Source organism: Coenobita brevimanus, chromosome 99 (assembly GCF_032717465.1).
Source record: "Coenobita brevimanus isolate Jiangsu-jjx chromosome 99, ASM3271746v2, whole genome shotgun sequence".
NCBI lineage: Eukaryota > Metazoa > Arthropoda > Malacostraca > Decapoda > Coenobitidae > Coenobita > Coenobita brevimanus.
This window is the reverse complement of record NC_137052.1, coordinates 16,785,258-16,802,757: the sequence shown is the minus strand read 5'-3', so window position 1 is coordinate 16,802,757 and position 17,500 is coordinate 16,785,258. Positions and strand designations below refer to the sequence as shown.

The following is a 17,500-nucleotide window of genomic DNA, read 5'->3' as shown; positions in this document are numbered from 1 at the left end:
GAGGAGAAGGAAAGAGAGGAGAGATGAAGAGGAGAAGGAAAGAGAGGAGAGATGAAGAGGAGAAGGAAAGAGAGGAGAGAGGAGGAGAAGGAAAGAGAGGAGAGAGGAAGACAAGAAGGAATGAGAGGAGACAGGAAAAGAAGGAAAGAAAGAAGACAGGAAGAGGAGAAGGAAAGAGAGGAGAGAGGAAGAGGAGAAGGAAAGAGTAGAGAAAGAAAGAGAAGAAGGAAAGAGAGGAGACAGGAAGAGGAGAAGGAAAGAGAGGCGAAAGGAAGAGGAGAAGGAAAGAGAGGCGAAAGGAAGAGGAGAAGGAAAGAGAGGCGAGAGGAAGAGAAGGAAAGAGAGGCGAGAGGAAGAGACAAAGAAAGTGAGGAGAGAGTAAGAGAAGGAAAGAGAGGAGAGAGGAGCAGAAGGAAAGAGAGAGGAAGAGGAGAGGGAAGAGAGAAGAGAGGAAGAGAAGGAACTAGGGATAAGGAACTATGAAGAAGAGACATGGTGTGTGTGTGTGTGTGTGTGTTGGCGACTTGTGAGTGTACTGAACCCAACCCTCCCCTCCCCTCGCCTTAGGAAACACACCCTCCCTTCTCCTCCCCCGCCTTCTCTCTCCCCTTCCCTCCCTCTCCTTCGCAACACCCATGCCTCCCTCCCTCCCCTCTTCTCCTCTCCCCTCCTCCTCTACTCTTCCCTCCCTCCCTCACCAACTCTTCCTCCCCTACCCCCCTTTCCTTCTCTTCTCTCTATGTTCCTCCACCCTCTTCCTCCACTTTCTCCCCCTCTCCCCCCTCTCTCATTCCTCCATTCCTTCCCTCCATCTCCCCTTTTCCTTCCCCCACTCTTCCTCTCTCTCTCTCTCTCTCTCACAATGCAGGTTGTGTGGCAGGCCAAGATCTGCAACGCTGCAACACTCTATGTTACATTGTAAAATGCAAGACAAGTACAGGAACAGCAAAGTAAACGAGGTGACAAAACAGATTATATGGATGTTTAATAATAGCAAAATATACAGCATCCTGAAAGACTGCAAACAACTAAAATACATTGTATAAGTGTGTACCATATGGTTGTGATATAACATGTTTGTATTTACAGGTGTACGTGTGTCCCGGCATCAATGACGGCAAACACCAGCATTTTGCTGTCTATATAATTATATTGGCCGACTGATAATATCACCAAATTGTAATGTATGTGGTAAAACCAGTCTTTGCCTACGGGCAGGATCGTGTAAATCAATGTAACAATTACTAGTGCAAACGCAAAATGAACAAATAATAAGAATTAAGTAGTGTGTGTTGAACTAATTATAATTTAATAAGGCAGACGGGGTGGAGGCTGCGTATGTACCCCCATCCCTTGAGATAATGTAAATAGCATTGTAATTGTATTCTTATCTCAATAAAATTATCAATCAATCAATCAACAGTTCACTTTTCTCTCTCTCTCTCTCTATCTGACAACCAATGACCTGTCCTTAGGTTTTTTAGTGCGCGCGCACACACACACACACACACACACACACACACACACACACACACACACACACACACACCTAATTCAAAACCTCACCCCCTTCCCTCCCTCTGTCCATCTCCCTCCCCTCCCCTCCCTCTCTTCCTCTCCCTCCCCTCCCTGTCTTCCTCTCCCTCCCCTCTCCTCTCCTCCCCTCCCCTCCCTGTCTTCCTCTCCCTCCCCTCTCCTCCCCTACGCTGAATGAATGGTTGACTCCCAGACGGCACCTTGTCTCCCCTCCTCCACCCCCACCCCATTTCCCTCCCTCCCCGCCTGAACTCTATTCCTCCCTCCCTCAACTCTCTTCCCTTTCTCCCCATTCTCCTCCATTCCCTCCCTCGCTACCTCTTCCTAACTCTCTCCCTCTCCCCCCCTCCTCTCCCTAACCCTTCCTCCCCCTCTTCCTCATCCTCTTCCCCCCACCCCCGGCTCACTCTCCTGATCCTGCCCCTCATTCCTCCCCCTTTCTCCCTCTAACTTTCTTCCCCATCTCCCCCTCCCTTCCACTTGTCCTTATGACCCCCTTTCTCTCTCTCTCTCATGTATGTATGTATATATGTATGTACGTATGTATATATCTACCAATCAATCCTTCCGTCTACCTACTTATCTATCTATCTACCTATCTATCTATCTCTCAATCCATCCATCCATCATCTCCATATTCTACCTCTCTCTCCTCTTTCCTTCTCTTCTTCCTCTCTTTCCTTCTCTTCCTCTCTCTTCTTTCCTTTTCTTTGTTCTCTCTCCTCTCTTTTCTTTCTCTTCATTTTCCTTCTCTTCTTCCTCTCCTCTTTCCTTCTCTTCTTCTCCTCTCTTTCCTTCTCTTCTTCCTCTCCTCTCTTTCCTTCTCTTCTTCCTCTCCTTATTCATGCTCTTCCTTTCTCTTCTTCCTCTCTCCTTTCCTTCCTTCTCTTCTTCCTCTTTCCTTCTCTTCTTCCTCTCCTATCTTTCCTTGTCTTCCTCTCTCCTCTTTCCTTCTCCTCTTCCTGTCTCCTCTCTTTCCTTCTCTTCTTCCTCTCTCCTTTCCTTCTCTTCTTCCTCTCTTTCCTTCTCTTCCTCCTATCTCCTCTTTCCTTCTCCTCTTCCTCTCTTTCCTTCTCTTCTTCCCCTCTCCTCTCTTTCCTTCTCTTCCTCCTATCTCCTCTTCCTCTCTTTCCTTCTCTTCCTCCTATCTCCTCTTCCTCTCTTTCCTTCTCTTCCTCCTATCTCCTCTTCCTCTCTTTCCTTCTCTTCCTCTCTCCTCTCTTTCCTTCTCCTCTTCTTCTTTCCTCCTTCCTTTGTACCGCCTCTCTGCATATGTACTGTACAATACTACGGGTCTCTCTCTCTATATATTTTTTAGCACTTCTTTGTGACTAGCACCATATTCTAGTCCCAATCTTACTACACCTCAGGATTCAAGATGGCGAGATGAATATTTTGGGCCAAGTACGAGTGAAAATACTATAGAATTCCTCTTCAATCTACCTCTTCACTCCGAGTACCTAATTTTAAAAAACCGTAATTCTTGCTGTTATCTTCACCTCCTATACTCCTTTCACTCTAACCTGGCCCAAAATTGCCATCTCTCCATCCTGAGTTGTAGAAGTAGCCTAGAATATGCTGCTAGTCACGAAGAAGTGCTGTGAAAAGGAGTAGCAGTGGTAAAAGTTGTAGTAGTAGTAGTGGTGGTGGTGGTGGTGGTGGTGGTAGTAGTAGTAGTAGTAGTAGTAGTAGTAGTAGTAGTAGTAGTAGTAGTAGTAGTAGTAGTAGTAGTCCCCCAGGCTCATCTGAACGTGAACCCAGTGGACTGCAGGCTGAAACTTCCCATCTTCCCGTCCACCACCCTCCTGTCCGTGGATAAGGAGGTTGTTGACGGGTGTTTGAGGAGACAGGAAACTCAGCCTCCAAAATCATTCGTTCATTTTATATTTTATTTTTATATTCTGAGTTTGGGAGGTGATTTTTTTTTTTTTTTTTTTTTTTTTGCTTCCTTCATATCTACATCCCTCTTTCCTCTCTCTCTCTCTCTCTCTCTCTCTCTCCTCTATTTCCATTCTTTCTTCCGCTTTACCCTCCCCCTCCTCCCTCCACTCACTCACTCCCTTTTCTCTCTCTCCTCTCACTTCTCTCATCTATCTCATTTCTTCTTCCTTTCCCTCCCCTCCCTCCCTACCCCCATCCTTCTTCTCCTACTCCTCTCCTCTCCCTCTTGTCCCTCCCCCTCCCTACCTCTTCCTCTCGCCCCACCTCCTCCCTACCTCTCCCTCTTGCTCCTCCCCCTCCCTCTTGCCCCTCCCCCTCCCTCTTGCTCCTCCCCCTCCCTCTTGCCCCTCCCCCTCCCTCCCTCCCCCTCCTCCCCTAACCACATAACCGACACGGAATTTAAACACGCGCGTGGCTACCCCCCCTCCCCCCATCTCTCTCTCTCTCTCTCTCTCTCTCTCTCTCTCTCTCTCTCTCTCTCTCTCTCACTATATTTCTTCCTTTCACTCTTCCTTCTTCCTACTTCTCTTCTTCCTTCCTCCCACCTCCCTTCTTCCTTCCTCCCACTTTCCTGCTTCCTTCCTCCCACTCTTCTTCCTTCCTTCACTTCCTCTTAAACTATTCCTTCTTCCTCCTCCTCTCCTCCGTCTCACACTCTTCCTGTCTTCCCCACACTTTCATTTTTCCTTTTAACATCCACCCTGAAGTTTCTGAACAGATACACAGACAGACAGGAGAGACAGACAGCTTGATAAATACATAGTGACAGAGACATAAACAGAGAGACAGACAGACGGAGAGGGATGGACAGATACAGACAGACAGGAAATGACAGACAGGCATCATATTCTACTCCGTACCTTCTTTCCCCCTGCACAGTTATTGCCTTTATACAGGGGTTTTATTTGCCCCTGTGTAGATACGACTCTCATGTGGAGTAGACTGTAGCACCAGTCGAACAGGGCAGTACTCCCGAGGTGGATGGCAAGCTGGTGATAGGGAGAGCTGGAGCTCCCGTTTCACCAGCCCTCAGGACTTGATCCTGACCATCTCCCTTTTCTGAACATTTTCAGTGCATTCATTTACACAGAGAGTAGGCCAGCATGCTCTCATAATACCTCTACCTTCAACTGTCTACACCACACTACATGCGCATAACATATCACACCTTCTATTCACATCTTTAGTAATGGCCGCTGCAATCTCACAATCAAATGAGGTGGTACCTCGGATTGCCACCACCGGCAGGGTAGGGCTGGAGGCACAGGGTCCTCCCGGTCGCCATCAAGCGACTGTGCCGGCAGCGACTGTTGCTATTTCCGGGAATGCTCGTCGGCGAAGAGGTGACGGTGCGGCCTTATTCTTTACCAACATCCGCGGCCTTACCACAAATTTAAACTCGATTCATTTTTTCCTTCAGTCCATATCCCCTTTGGCCCTTTTCCTCACAGAACCACAAATCTCACCCTCTACCGATATATCTCCATTTTGTTTTCCCGGTTACCATCTCCTTACAAACTTTCGTAACAAGGGCGGCACCTGTTGTTATATCAAATCCCAATATGCAGTTAACACTATTATAAACTTCACTTCATCCAATTTTGATTACTCATTATATAAATTAAATTGCCAAAACATTACCAAATATATCTGTGTAATTTATCGTTCCCCCAATGCTTCTTCGGAACCCAGTGTATTTGATTCCATATCCACTCAGTTGAGTAACCTTGACCTTGCCCTTGGCAATGAAATTACCATTTTGGGTGATTTTAACATACACAATGTTGAATGGTTATTGCATTCTGCCCGGACTGACGACGCTGGTCTAGAATGCGAGCTGTTTGCGGAATCGTTTAATCTCACCCAGTTGGTAAAGCAACCAACCAGAATACCTGATAATCCTGACCATAATGCCCATCTCTTGGATTTATTCTTGACAAATAATCCACATCAATACAGAATAGAGGTACTGTCACCACTTGGATCCTCTGACCACAATCTCATCAAAGCCTCAATAGTTAACCCTCCTACACCTCCCCATTCTGAACCTGTCAGGGTGACCCGATGGCACTTTGACAGGGCAGACTGGGATGGATTTAGAAATTATCTTGCTGATGTTCCATGGCAGTCTTTCTTCTCTAGTGATCCCAATTCTACCCAGTCCCACATTTGCGACTTAATACTAGCTGGTATGGATTTATTCATACCAAGTCAACAATTCACTAAAAGATCAAACTCTCCAAAATGGTTTGATGGCAATTGTGCCAGAGCAACAGCCCAAAAGTCATTAGCATATAACTCTTACTTAAAATAAAAAACATCTGAATCACTCTCCCAATTTAAAATTGCTAGAAATCATGCAAAAGCTGTATTAAATCTATCTAAATCAAACTTTCTTCAAAAGCAAGCATCAAAACTATTTAACAACCCTAATGACAATAGAATATTCTGGTCAACTCTTAATTCTTTCAATAATAACTTTAACAAGTCATCTTCCATTCCCCCACTAAAATCTTCAGACGGCAATATTACAAATGACCAACGTGGGAAAGCAGATATCTTTGCTAGTGCCTTTGCCAAAAACTCTACCATAGATGATACCAGCCAGAATGTCTCAGTACTGGAACTTGATTCTCCTGAAACTGTCCCACTTAAAATACAGACAAGATACGTAAAATCCATCCTAGACAATTTACCTACCAACAAAGCTCCAGGCCCAGATGGAATTCCGCCAATTGTTTTGAAAAAGTGTTCCCCTGAACTTGCCTCTGTCCTAGCTAAATTATTCAGACTATGCATACGTACTTCTTTATTCCCAAATTCATGGAAAGAAGCCAATATCCACCCAGTTCCGAAGAAAGGAAGTTCGTCTGACCCCTCCAATTACAGACCAATAGCTGTCACATCTTCTCTTGGTAAGGTATTTGAACTTTAATTAATAAGCATATTGTTAAACATCTTGAATCCAACAACTTAAATTAGTGATAGACAATACGGTTTTCAACACGAAAGATCCACCATTGACATACTCAATCTCTTAACTCATACCATCCATCAATCAATTGATCTTTTTGGAGAAACTCATGCAGTAGCTCTTGATATCTCTAAAGCTTTCGACAGAGTATGGCACCGTTCCCTGCTGTCCAAACTCCCTTGCTATGGACTAACGTCTTTTGTTCCTTTGATTTCTTCTTATCATAGTGACAGGAAAATAAGAGTAAAAGTAGATGATGTATATTCCAATTTCCACTCAATTAACGCCGGCGTGCCGCAGGGATCAGTTCTGGCACCAACCCTATTTCTGGTTCATATTAATGATCTCTTATCTGTCACTCACAATCCCATTCACTCATATGCGGATGACTCAACACTACATAGTTCATTCACACTCAGACATCCATTTACAAAGTCTAATATCTCTACCTCTCAACTCAGTACAGCCATCTCCATAAATCAAGATCTATCTACAATCAGTGAATGGGGACAAAACAACCTTGTCTCTTTTAATGCTAGTAAAACTAAATATATACAGTTTACTAATAGACAGATATTGCCAGATTCATACATTACCTTCAGTGCTACTAATATTCCCATCTCCAAAAGTACTGAAATTCTTGGTGTCTCACTTAACAGTGCCCTCAGCTGGACCTCTCATGTCAGATCGCTTGCTAAAACCGCCTCAAAGAAACTTAGATTATTGTACGGAGTCCGTAACTTCTTCGCCGATGAGCAGTTAGCTATAATTTATAAGAGTCATGTGCGCTCTCAGCTTGAATATTGCTCACCCTTGTGGGATGGTTGTGAAGAGGTTGCATTAAGACAACTAGACAAAATTCAGAATAAAGTTGTTAAAATCATTAACAACCCTGCCATTACATATAAACTACCTCCCCTGCAAGTAAGAAGGAATGTTGCCTCCCTTGCATTATTATACAGATATTTTTTTGGCAAATGCTCAGACGAAGTTAAGTCCATGGTGCCACCTCTCCATGCCTTCCCTCGTGCTACACGGGCATCTGGTAGCGCTCATGACTGGAATGTCACTCAACCATATTGCAGAACTTCTGCCTATCAGAATTCTTTCATTCCCCGAACTGCATCTCTCTGGAACTCGCTTCCCCAGAGTTGTTATCCTCCAAATTTCAACCCACAACTGTTCAAGTCTAACTGTTACAGATATTTTATGAACAGAGGACACCAGTAATCTGGTGTATGGATTATTTTCTTTTTTACTCATTTGTTTTTCCTTCCTCCGTTGTTATTTATTTAAAAAAAAAAAAATGTATGGAGAGGCTCCCCACATACAGCTCTTCTCAAAAGGGTGGAGTCAAAGGCTTTTTTCGTCTCATTAACTCCACGCTTCTGGCTTTTGGAGAAGAACAGGGAGGATTTAGGAAGGGAAGAGGTTGTGTAGATCAGATATTCATTCTTAGACCTTTAGTGGAAAAGCTTCTAGAGAAGGAAAAGAAGTTGTATGCGGCCTTCATGGATTTGGGGAAATCCATAGACAAGGATTGTGGAAAGTATTAAGAATATATGGAGTAGATGGAAAGTTGTTGAATGCTGTGAAGAGTATGTATGATGGTGCTAAGGCTGCAGTGTGTGTGGATGGTGAACTGAGTGAATTTTTCTATCTAAGGGTTGGATTGAAACTAGGATGTGTCCTGTCTCCATAGCTGTTCAATCTGTATATGGATGGGGTTATAAAAGAGGTACAAGGTAGGGAAGTGGATGCTGGAGTGGCCCTGGTGAGAGAGGATAGTGTTTGGAAACTCCCTGTACTAATGTTTGCAGATGATACTGTGTTGTTGAGTGAAGACGAAGGGGAGCTGCAAGGCTTGGTGGATGAGTTTGGGAAAGTGTGTAAGAAACGGAATCTAAAGGTGAATGTAGGGAAGAGTAACGATATGGTCTTCGAGAGAAGTGAAGTCAGTGAATGTACTGTGAGGCTGGATGAGGAGGAAATGGAAAATGTGAGTACGTTTAAGTACTTGGGTAGTGTGATGAGTAAGCATGGAAGTAAGGGTGAAGTGCTTGAAAGGGTAGAGCAGGGAAGAAAGGTTGCTGGTTCCTTGAAAGCTGTGATAAGAAACAGGGAAGTGAGCATGGAAGTGAAAAAGCTACTACATGACAGTATTGTGATACCAACTCTGACGTACGGCAGTGAAGCTTGGACCTTGCTGAAGGGACACAAGTCATGAGTGCGAGCAGTGGAAATGAGTTATTCGAGAAGAGCATGTGAAGTCACACGGAGAGACATGAAGGAATGTTGTGGTGTGGATGTGGATGTGGATGTGATAGGAAGCGTTAGGAGAAACACATTAAGGTGGTTTGGCCATGTGGAGAGGATGGTAAGTGTGAGACTGACAAGGAGAGTGTATGTGAGGTGGAGGGAGGGAGAGGGAGGGGGAGGCCGAGGATGAGATGGAGGGATGGAGTGGAGAGGTATATGAGAGAGGGGGGTGTGAGCTGGGAGCAGGGCAGTGAAAAGGCGTGGGACAGAGCGACATGGAGGCGATTTGTTTGTGGCCACCCCTTGCGGGATTAAGGCGTCTGGCGATAGATAGATAGAACTCCACTCCTCTTACTGGCTCCATTCAACCTACGTCTCTTCGCCGCACTGTTGTAAGTTGATCTCTTTTCTATCGCTACTTCAATGGTCACTGCTCTGAACTGTCTGCCTGCATCCCTCCACCACTACGACGGGCGCGTAGCACCCGTCTAGCAACAAACTCTCATCACTTTTCTGTCCAGCTCTCTAATGCAAGAGTTAACCGTTCCTCCCAGTCCTTCATATATGCAAAGGGTCAACTCTGGAACTGTCTCCCTCTGTCTATATTACCAACTACCTACGATCGCCAGTCTTTTAACAGCAGTGTGTCCAGGCATCTCGAAATGAACGCATCTTGAATCTGGCTCTCTGTTATCTTGTTTTTGTTTTTTCTTGGAGGGAACAATCTTGCGGGCTCTGGCCTTTGGTTCCTTCTTCCTTGCATTAAAAAAAAATCTATCTATCCATATCTATCTATCACGAAATAAACGCATTTTTTTTTTTTTAGGGAACAACTTTGGGTTCTTCTTTTGCCATCCTTGTCTCTTCTTTGCTATCCTTGTCTCATTCTTTGCTATCCTTGTCTCTTCTTTGCTATCCTTGTCCCTTCTTTGCTATCCTTGTCTCTTCTCTGCTATCCTTGTCTCATTCTTTGCTATCCTTGTCTCTTCTTTGATGTCCTTGTCTCTTCTTTGATATCCTTGTCTCATTCTTTCCTATCCATGTCTCTTCTTTGCTATCCTTGTCTCATTCTTTGCTATCCTTGTCTCTTCTTATATTCTTACGTTCAAAAGGGCAAGAATCCGGACCAAATTAAGCAAAAAAACAATTTAAAAAAAGATGCCTGGCTTGAAAAGGTTAATTGGAACACCGAGGGTTTGAAAATGACGCCAAGAAACAAACAAATAAGCAAACAAAAAACAAGACGCCAAATCTTAAGTGTAGTTGAAGTTGTAGTAGTAGTGGTAGTGGTGGTGGTAGTAGTTGTAGTAGTAGTGGAAAATATAATTATAACGACAATAGTAACAGTAATAAAAGCAGTCTAGAAAAGAGAGAGAGAGAGAGAGAGAGAGAGAGAGAGAGAGAGAGAGAGAGAGAGAGTCAAGGTGATGACGGGTGCACTGACTTCCGGCCCCTCCCTTCTTCCCCCTCCCTCTCCCCCCCCCTCTTTCCTTCCCCTCCTTGCCCTTCCCCTTCTCCTCCTTTTCCTTCCCGTACACCTCTTTCCTTCCTCTCTTCTCCTCTTCCTTCCCCTCCCCTCCCTCACGTCTTCCCTTCCCCTCCTCCTCCACTCTTCTTCCTTCCTCTCCTCCCCTCTTCTTTCTCTTCTTCTCCCCTCCCAGTCACCTATTTCCTTTCCTTCCCCTACACACACACACACACACACACACACACACACACACACACACACACACACACACACACACACTGAAGCTAGCCAGACAGTGGTAGGGACAGACGTGTGTGTGTGTGTGTGTGTGTGTGTGTGTGTGTGTGTGTGTGTGTGTGTGTGTGTGTGTGTGTGTGTGTGTGTGTGTGTGTGTGGTGGTGGAGGGGGACTGGGTGGAAGTGTGGTAAAAAGTGTGGTGGTTGCCCTACTACTACCACCACCACCACCACCACACCCGGAACACGCTCATGGCCGCTACCACAACCACCACCACACCCTACTACCACCACCACCACACCGCTACCTACCATACCTACCCCTCACTACCATAATCTCTCTTCCCACTACCATACAAAACCATTCCTCATCTCACTACCATAACTCTCTCTCTCTCTCTCTCTCTCTCTCTCTCTCAATGCTTTACTAATCCTTCTTCTGAAAACAAAATTAAAACACACACACACACACACACACACACACACACACACAACCACCCCTTCACTAACAGTTACATACCAAGCACTCTCCATTCTCTCTCTCTCTCTCTCTCTCTCTCTCTCTCTTTCCAACTGCTGCTACCACCACCACCACCACCACCACTACTACTACTACTAATAATAATAATAACAATAATAATAATAATAATAATAATAATAATAACAACAATAACAATAACGATACAGACTCAGGCTCAACAACTATACTCCATTCACTCTAACTTGGCGTACGTATGCTAGTCACGAAGAAATGTTAAAGCGTAGAGCCGTAACACTGTCCAACTGTGCCCTTATGCTGGAGGTGCCATGCCGACTGCAATTTGAGCCAAGTTAGAATGAATGGAGTATAGATGGTGTGCGTGTGTGTGTGTGTGTGTGTGTGTGTGTGTGTGTGTGTGTGTGTGTGTGTGTGTGTGTGTGTGTGTGTGTGTGTGTGTGTGTGTGTGTGTTTTATTCCGTTTTCTTTATTATTATTTTCTCTACCCATCGCCTTCCTCTCTCTCTCTCTCTCTCTCATGTCATCCCCACTTCTTCCTATTCCTCTTTACAGTATTTCTTCCTCGCCTCCTCCTTCCTATTACCTCCTCCTCCTCCTCTTCCACCCCATCCCTTCTTCTCTTCTCTTCTTCGTTTTATCCTTTCACTCCCCTCCCCTCCCTTCTCTTCTCTCTCCTCCCTCCTCTCTCTCCCTCCCTTCAACTATCCTCTCCTCTCCTCTCTCTCCCTTCCACTCTCCTTTCCTTTCTCTCCCTTCCACTCTCCTTTCCTCTCTCTCCCTTCCACTCTCCTTTCCTTTCTCTCCCTTCCACTCTCCTATCCTCTCTCTCCCTTCCACTCTCCTCTCCTCTCTCTCCCTCCCTTCCACTATCCTCTCCTCTCCTCTCTCTCCCTTCCACTCTCCTCTCCTCTCTCTCCCTTCCACTCTCCTTTCCTTTCTCTCCCTTCCACTCTCCTTTCCTCTCTCTCCCTTCCACTCTCCTTTCCTTTCTCTCCCTTCCACTCTCCTTTCCTCTCTCTCCCTTCCACTCTCCTCTCCTCTCTCTCCCTTCCACTCTCCTCTCCTCTCTCTCCCTTCCACTCTCCTTTCCTCTCTCTCCCTTCCACTCTCCTCTCCTCTCTCTCCCTTCCACTCTCCTCTCCTCTCTCTCCCTTCCACTCTCCTTTCCTCTCTCTCCCTTCCACTCTCCTCTCCTCTCTCTCCTTTCCACTCTCCTCTCCTCTCTCTCCCTTCCACTCTCCTTTCCTCTCTCTCCCTTCCACTCTCCTCTCCTCTCTCTCCCTTCCACTCTCCTTTCCTTTCTCTCCTTTCCTCTCTCTCCCTTCCACTCTCCTCTCCTCTCTCTCCCTTCCACTCTCCTTTCCTCTCTCTCCCTTCCACTCTCCTCTCCTCTCTCTCCCTTCCACTCTCCTTTCCTTTCTCTCCTTTCCACTCTCCTCTCCTCTCTCTCCCTTCCACTCTCCTCTCCTCTCTCTCCCTTCCACTCTCCATTCTGTATCCAGTTTCCCTTCTACCTTCTCCCTCTCCCCTCCTCTCTCCCTTCCCCTCCTCCCTCCATACCCTCCCCTCGTGTCTCCATACCATCCTCTACATACCATCCCTTCCTCTCTCCATACCCTCCCCTCCCCTCTCCTCTTCTCTCCATACCCTCCCCTCTTCCCTCCTCTCTCCATACCCTCCCCTCTTCCCTCCTCTCTCCATACCCTCCCCTCTTCCCTCCTCTCTCCATACCCTCCCTTTCCCTCTCCTCTTCTCTCCATACCTTCTTGCTTTACTATACTCACCTTCAACTTGTAATTTAGACATCACAGTGATAGTCTCTGTAGAAAGTTGCCTCGGAAGGACCATTAGACCTGTTGCTGTTTGCTTTCCTTTGTACTCCTCTCCATACCTTCCCCTCGTCTCTCCATGTCTTCCTCTCCACTCCTCTCCCTACCCTCCCCTTCCCTCTCTCCCTCCCCTCCCCTTCCCTCTCTCTGTACCCTCCCCTCCCCTCTCTCCCTACCCTCCCCTTCCCTCTCTCCCTACCCTCCCCTTCCCTCTCTCCGTACCCTCCCCTTCCCTCTCTCTGTACCCTCCCCTTCCCTCTCTCTGTACCCTCCCCTTCCCCTCTCTCCGTACCCTCCCCTTCCCCTCTCTCCGTACCCTCCCCTTCCCCTCTCTCCGTACCCTCCCCTTCCCTCTCCCCACCTCCCTCCTGTCTAATCGTGCCCTTTACACCTGTCGTCCACACCTGGCCTTCTGGGTGACTTTTAAGATGTTTTCACCTGAGCCACGACGCACGTAAGAAGTGGCGTGGAGTCTGGCATTTCAGGAAACTATTATTATTATTATTATTGTTGTTGTAACATTATTATTACTAGTTATTATTATCATTTTTACTACTACTACTACTACTATTCTTCTTCTTCTTCTTCCTCCACTTATTATTATTATTATTATTATTGTTGTTGTTATTGTTTTAGGCATTGTTTTTTGTGATGATGTGATTTTGAGATGTTCTTGCACTCGTGAGTTTAGTACACGCACGCGCACACACACACAGTACTGCTACTATTACTACTACTACTATTACTACTACTACTACTACTACGAGAGAGAGAGAGAGAGAGAGAGAGAGAGAGAGAGAGAGAGAGAGAGAGAGAGAGAGAGAGAGAGAGAGAGAGAGAGAGAGAGAGAGAGTGCAACAAGAGGCGCTGGTTTCAACAGACGTCACAAAAACGTACTGCGAAATTGAAAGTAACTTTTTGTCATACTGTAAAAGGAGGAGGAGGAGGAGGAGGAAGATTGAGAGAGAGAGAGAGAGAGAGAGCGAGAGAGTATGCATGTATGTATGTATGTTGTGTGTGTATGTGAGTGTATGTATGTATTTAAGTATGTATGAATGTATGTACGTGTGTGTGTGTGTGTGTGTGTGTGTGTGTGTGTGTGTGTGACGGGGTTAGTGTCCTTCACAAACACAACAGAAAGTGAATCTGGGTGGAGGGTGAGCCGTGGTGGTGGTGGTGGTGATGGTGGTGGTGGTGATGGTGGTGGAGGTGATGGTGGTGGTGGAGGTGATGGTGGTGGTGGTGGAGGTGATGGTGGTGGTGGTGGAGGTGATGGTGGTGGTGGCGATGGTGGTGGTGATGGTGGTGGTAGTGGTGTGGTGGTGGTGGTGGTTGAGGTGGTGGTGGTGGTAGTAGCGATGGTGGTGGTGGTGGTGGTGGAAGTGATAGTGGTGGTGGTATAGTAGGAGTAGGAAATGAGGTCGGTTGTCTAAATCCCCTTATCTATAACGACGCTAGTTCGATCCAGGCCAAGAGAACACTGAGTTACGCTAATTACACTCAAACAGTCACCCCTAACACCCACCAACAAGCCACTTAAAAAAATGCTAATAAAATCCCACCCTGCATTTCTTTATAAGGGACTGTGGGTACTAGAGCTAAAGTGGTGACATGCGAAGGTGTGGGGCAAGCGGCAGAAACGGTCAAAGAGAACGGGATGTCAAGAGTATATCTTGAATCGTATGAAAAAAAAATATACTGAGAGAGAGAGAGAGAGAGAGAGAGAGAGAGAGAGAGAGAGAGAGAGAGAGAGAGCAGTACTTACCCCCATCTCACCTACGTCAATCAGCACAGCATACTTACCTGCAGAGGAGAAAAGGTGAGATTAGTACACACAGGTAAAGCTTAATTGGATATTACACACACACACACACACACACACATCATCATCATCACCTCCCTCACTTACCTTCATCAATTCTTCATGCAATTAAAACTATCATAAACAGATTACCTTTCAAAATCCATCCATCACTATAATAATAATAATAATAATAATAATAATCATAATAATAATGGAATGAACAGCTGTAAAGAAAAATGTAAAGAAAATATAGAGGAAGAATGAGTTGAGAAAAAATAATGATACTGAAGGATTTACCAGAGAGAGAGAGAGAGAGAGAGAGAGAGTGTGTGTGTGTGTGTGTGTGTGTGTGTGTGTGTGTGTGTGTGTGTGTGTCTGGTCCAGTTCTAGGGAGGGCAGGACACCTTACCTTGCTGGGTTCACTCAAGGTCACCCACTCTTTCACTGTCGCATACCTTACACTGCTACTACTACCCGACGGAACTGGACTAATAGCACTAATACACGCAGTCCTACCTGTATGGGTCTCTCTCTCTCTCTCTCTGTCACGCACCTGTCTTCCCACACACCTGTCTCCAACACACACCTGTCTCTCTCCCCAAACACTTGTCTCTCTACCCACACACCTGTCTCTCTCCCACAAACTGTCTCTCTTCCCACCCACCTGTCTTCTCCCAAACCCCCTCCCCCCCCTCTCTCTCCTTCCACACACCTGCCTTTTACCGCCATATCTGCCATGCTCACCGCTACCAACCCCTTCAGTACGATGACAGCACCAGGATTCCAGTGGATGTAACGATGAGTGAATGTCTCTGTTGTTTTCATACTTAAATTCCACTTTTTTGCTTTCTTGGTGGTGGTGGTGGTGGTGGTGGTGGTGGTGATGATAATAATGATGACGGTGGTGGTGGTGGTGGTGATAATAATGATGACGGTGGTGGTGGTGGTGGTGATAATAATGATGACGGTGGTGGTGGTGGTGGTGATAATAATGATGACGGTGGTGGTGGTGATAATAATGATGACGGTGGTGGTGGTGGTGGTGATAATAATGATGACGGTGGTGGTGATGGTGGTGATAGTGGTGACTTCGAGGAAATTAAATAAAGAAATAACTGCAATAAACAAGAGAAACAGATGCATAAAGTTAGAGAAAAAAAAAACTGGTACGGTATTATAAGTGCCATCATCATCATCATCATCATCATCATCATCACCACTATCATCATCATCACTATCATTATCATCATCATCACCATTATCATCATCATCATCATCACCCTAACTCTCTTTCCCACCTAAGGATGGGGTGAGGTGGGACGAAACAAGGCAACAGAAGTATGAAGTAGGAGAAATATCCACACCCTGCCTTGTTTGATTATATCTACACTTATTGATCCTACAGTCACCTCTCTCTCTCTCTCTCTCACACACACACACACACACACACACACACACACACACACACACACACCCTTCTTCCTCCTAGCGCTGCCCAAGGTCTCACCAAAAAACAGTACTACCAACACCACTACCACACCTGCTAACCTTCCCCCACACACCTGTCTGTTTCCTCACACCTGTTAACCTTCCCCCACACACCTGTCTCCCCGCACCTGTCTGTTTCTCCACACCTGTTAACCTTCCCCCACATACCTGTCTGTCTGTCTCCCCACACCAGCTGACCTTCCCTACGCAAATACCCCCCTATGACACACACTGCACACCTGTCTCCCTACACCTGCCTCTCACCCCCAACTCTCCACACCTGTCTCACCAAATTACCTTCTCACACACCTGTCATCAACCAAACCTGTTCTTTCTCATCCTGAACCACACCTAACACTAACTACCTTTAAACACCTGTCTCTCTATCCCTTAAATCCCTCTGTATTCACTCCTCTCTCTCTCTCTCTCCCCCTAACATAAATTAACCTTTGTCGTGACCATCGTCCACTCACTTGATGTAGCGCTACCTGCTTCTTCCTTCACCTTTATCATTCTTTTTCTGTGTCTGCCCTCCTCTCTTTCTATTTCTCCCATCTTTCCTGTCATTTTTTCTCACTCTTCTTTCCTATAAAGATGGCTTTACACTGAGTGACAAGCCTGATAGTTTTCTGTATGTCAGGAAACCATTTACAACGCTGGGTGGTAAACATATCACCAACCCTGTAATAGATAAATGTTTCTATCCTCATCGTCCTGATAGATAAATGTGTTTATCTATCCCCACGGTCCTGTAATAGATAAATGTGTCATTCCTCACCGTCCTTCAATAGATACATCTGTCTATCCTCACGCCTTTTTCTTGAGTCGCTACTTACCTGAGGGAGTCTGAGGGGGCGAAGCAGGGCAGGCAGGCGAGGATGGGCGTGAGTGTGGGCGGCCAGCAGGTGGTGAGGGCGGCCTCCACACGGGCGGCGGCACTGAGAGGCACCCACGCCCACGATGCCGCCTTCCCACACCACTTATTCGCCCGCCGCCCACACCCCAGCCTTCCATGACCACCACTTGGGTACGAAGGGTAGTGGGCGGTGTGGGTTGGTGGTGGGCGAGGGGTGTGGGCGTGTGGGGGTGGGCGCTGCTGGACCCCTGTGGGCGGGGGTCGGTATATGTGGGTGGAGGGGGGAGGGGGGCGAGCTGGTCGGACCCCCCTTGCTGGGCGCTGGGGTGGGGGGCCGAGTCGCTCCGTGGGGGGCGGCATCCCCCTTTCTACTCGCGTAACTGACAAGGATAGCACTCAAGGAACATGCCCCCCCACAGCTTAATATCACAACCGTCAGCTTAATATCCCAGGTCCCTAACTCAGACTAGGGTGTGGTCTGGGAGGCGTGGCGAGAGTGTTTGCAATCAGACCACAGCCAGACCTTCGTACCTGGCCAGCATGGTTCCTGTTATTAATTTACCTGTAAGCGTGCACACCTGATGATTAGCACTACCGGTACACACACACA

At 46.5% G+C, this 17,500-nt stretch overlaps 1 protein-coding gene across 1 annotated transcript in view; it reads right to left on the bottom strand.

The window, feature by feature from the left end:
* The window catches only part of Ptpmeg (protein tyrosine phosphatase Meg), a 422,625-nt gene that overhangs the window by 166,454 nt on the left and 238,671 nt on the right, over positions 1-17,500 (bottom strand). Inside the window, exon 14 of the mRNA XM_080283952.1 lies at positions 16,265-16,277. Coding sequence (XP_080140078.1) covers positions 16,265-16,277 — 13 coding nt within the window. The remainder of the gene's footprint in view (positions 1-16,264; positions 16,278-17,500) is intronic.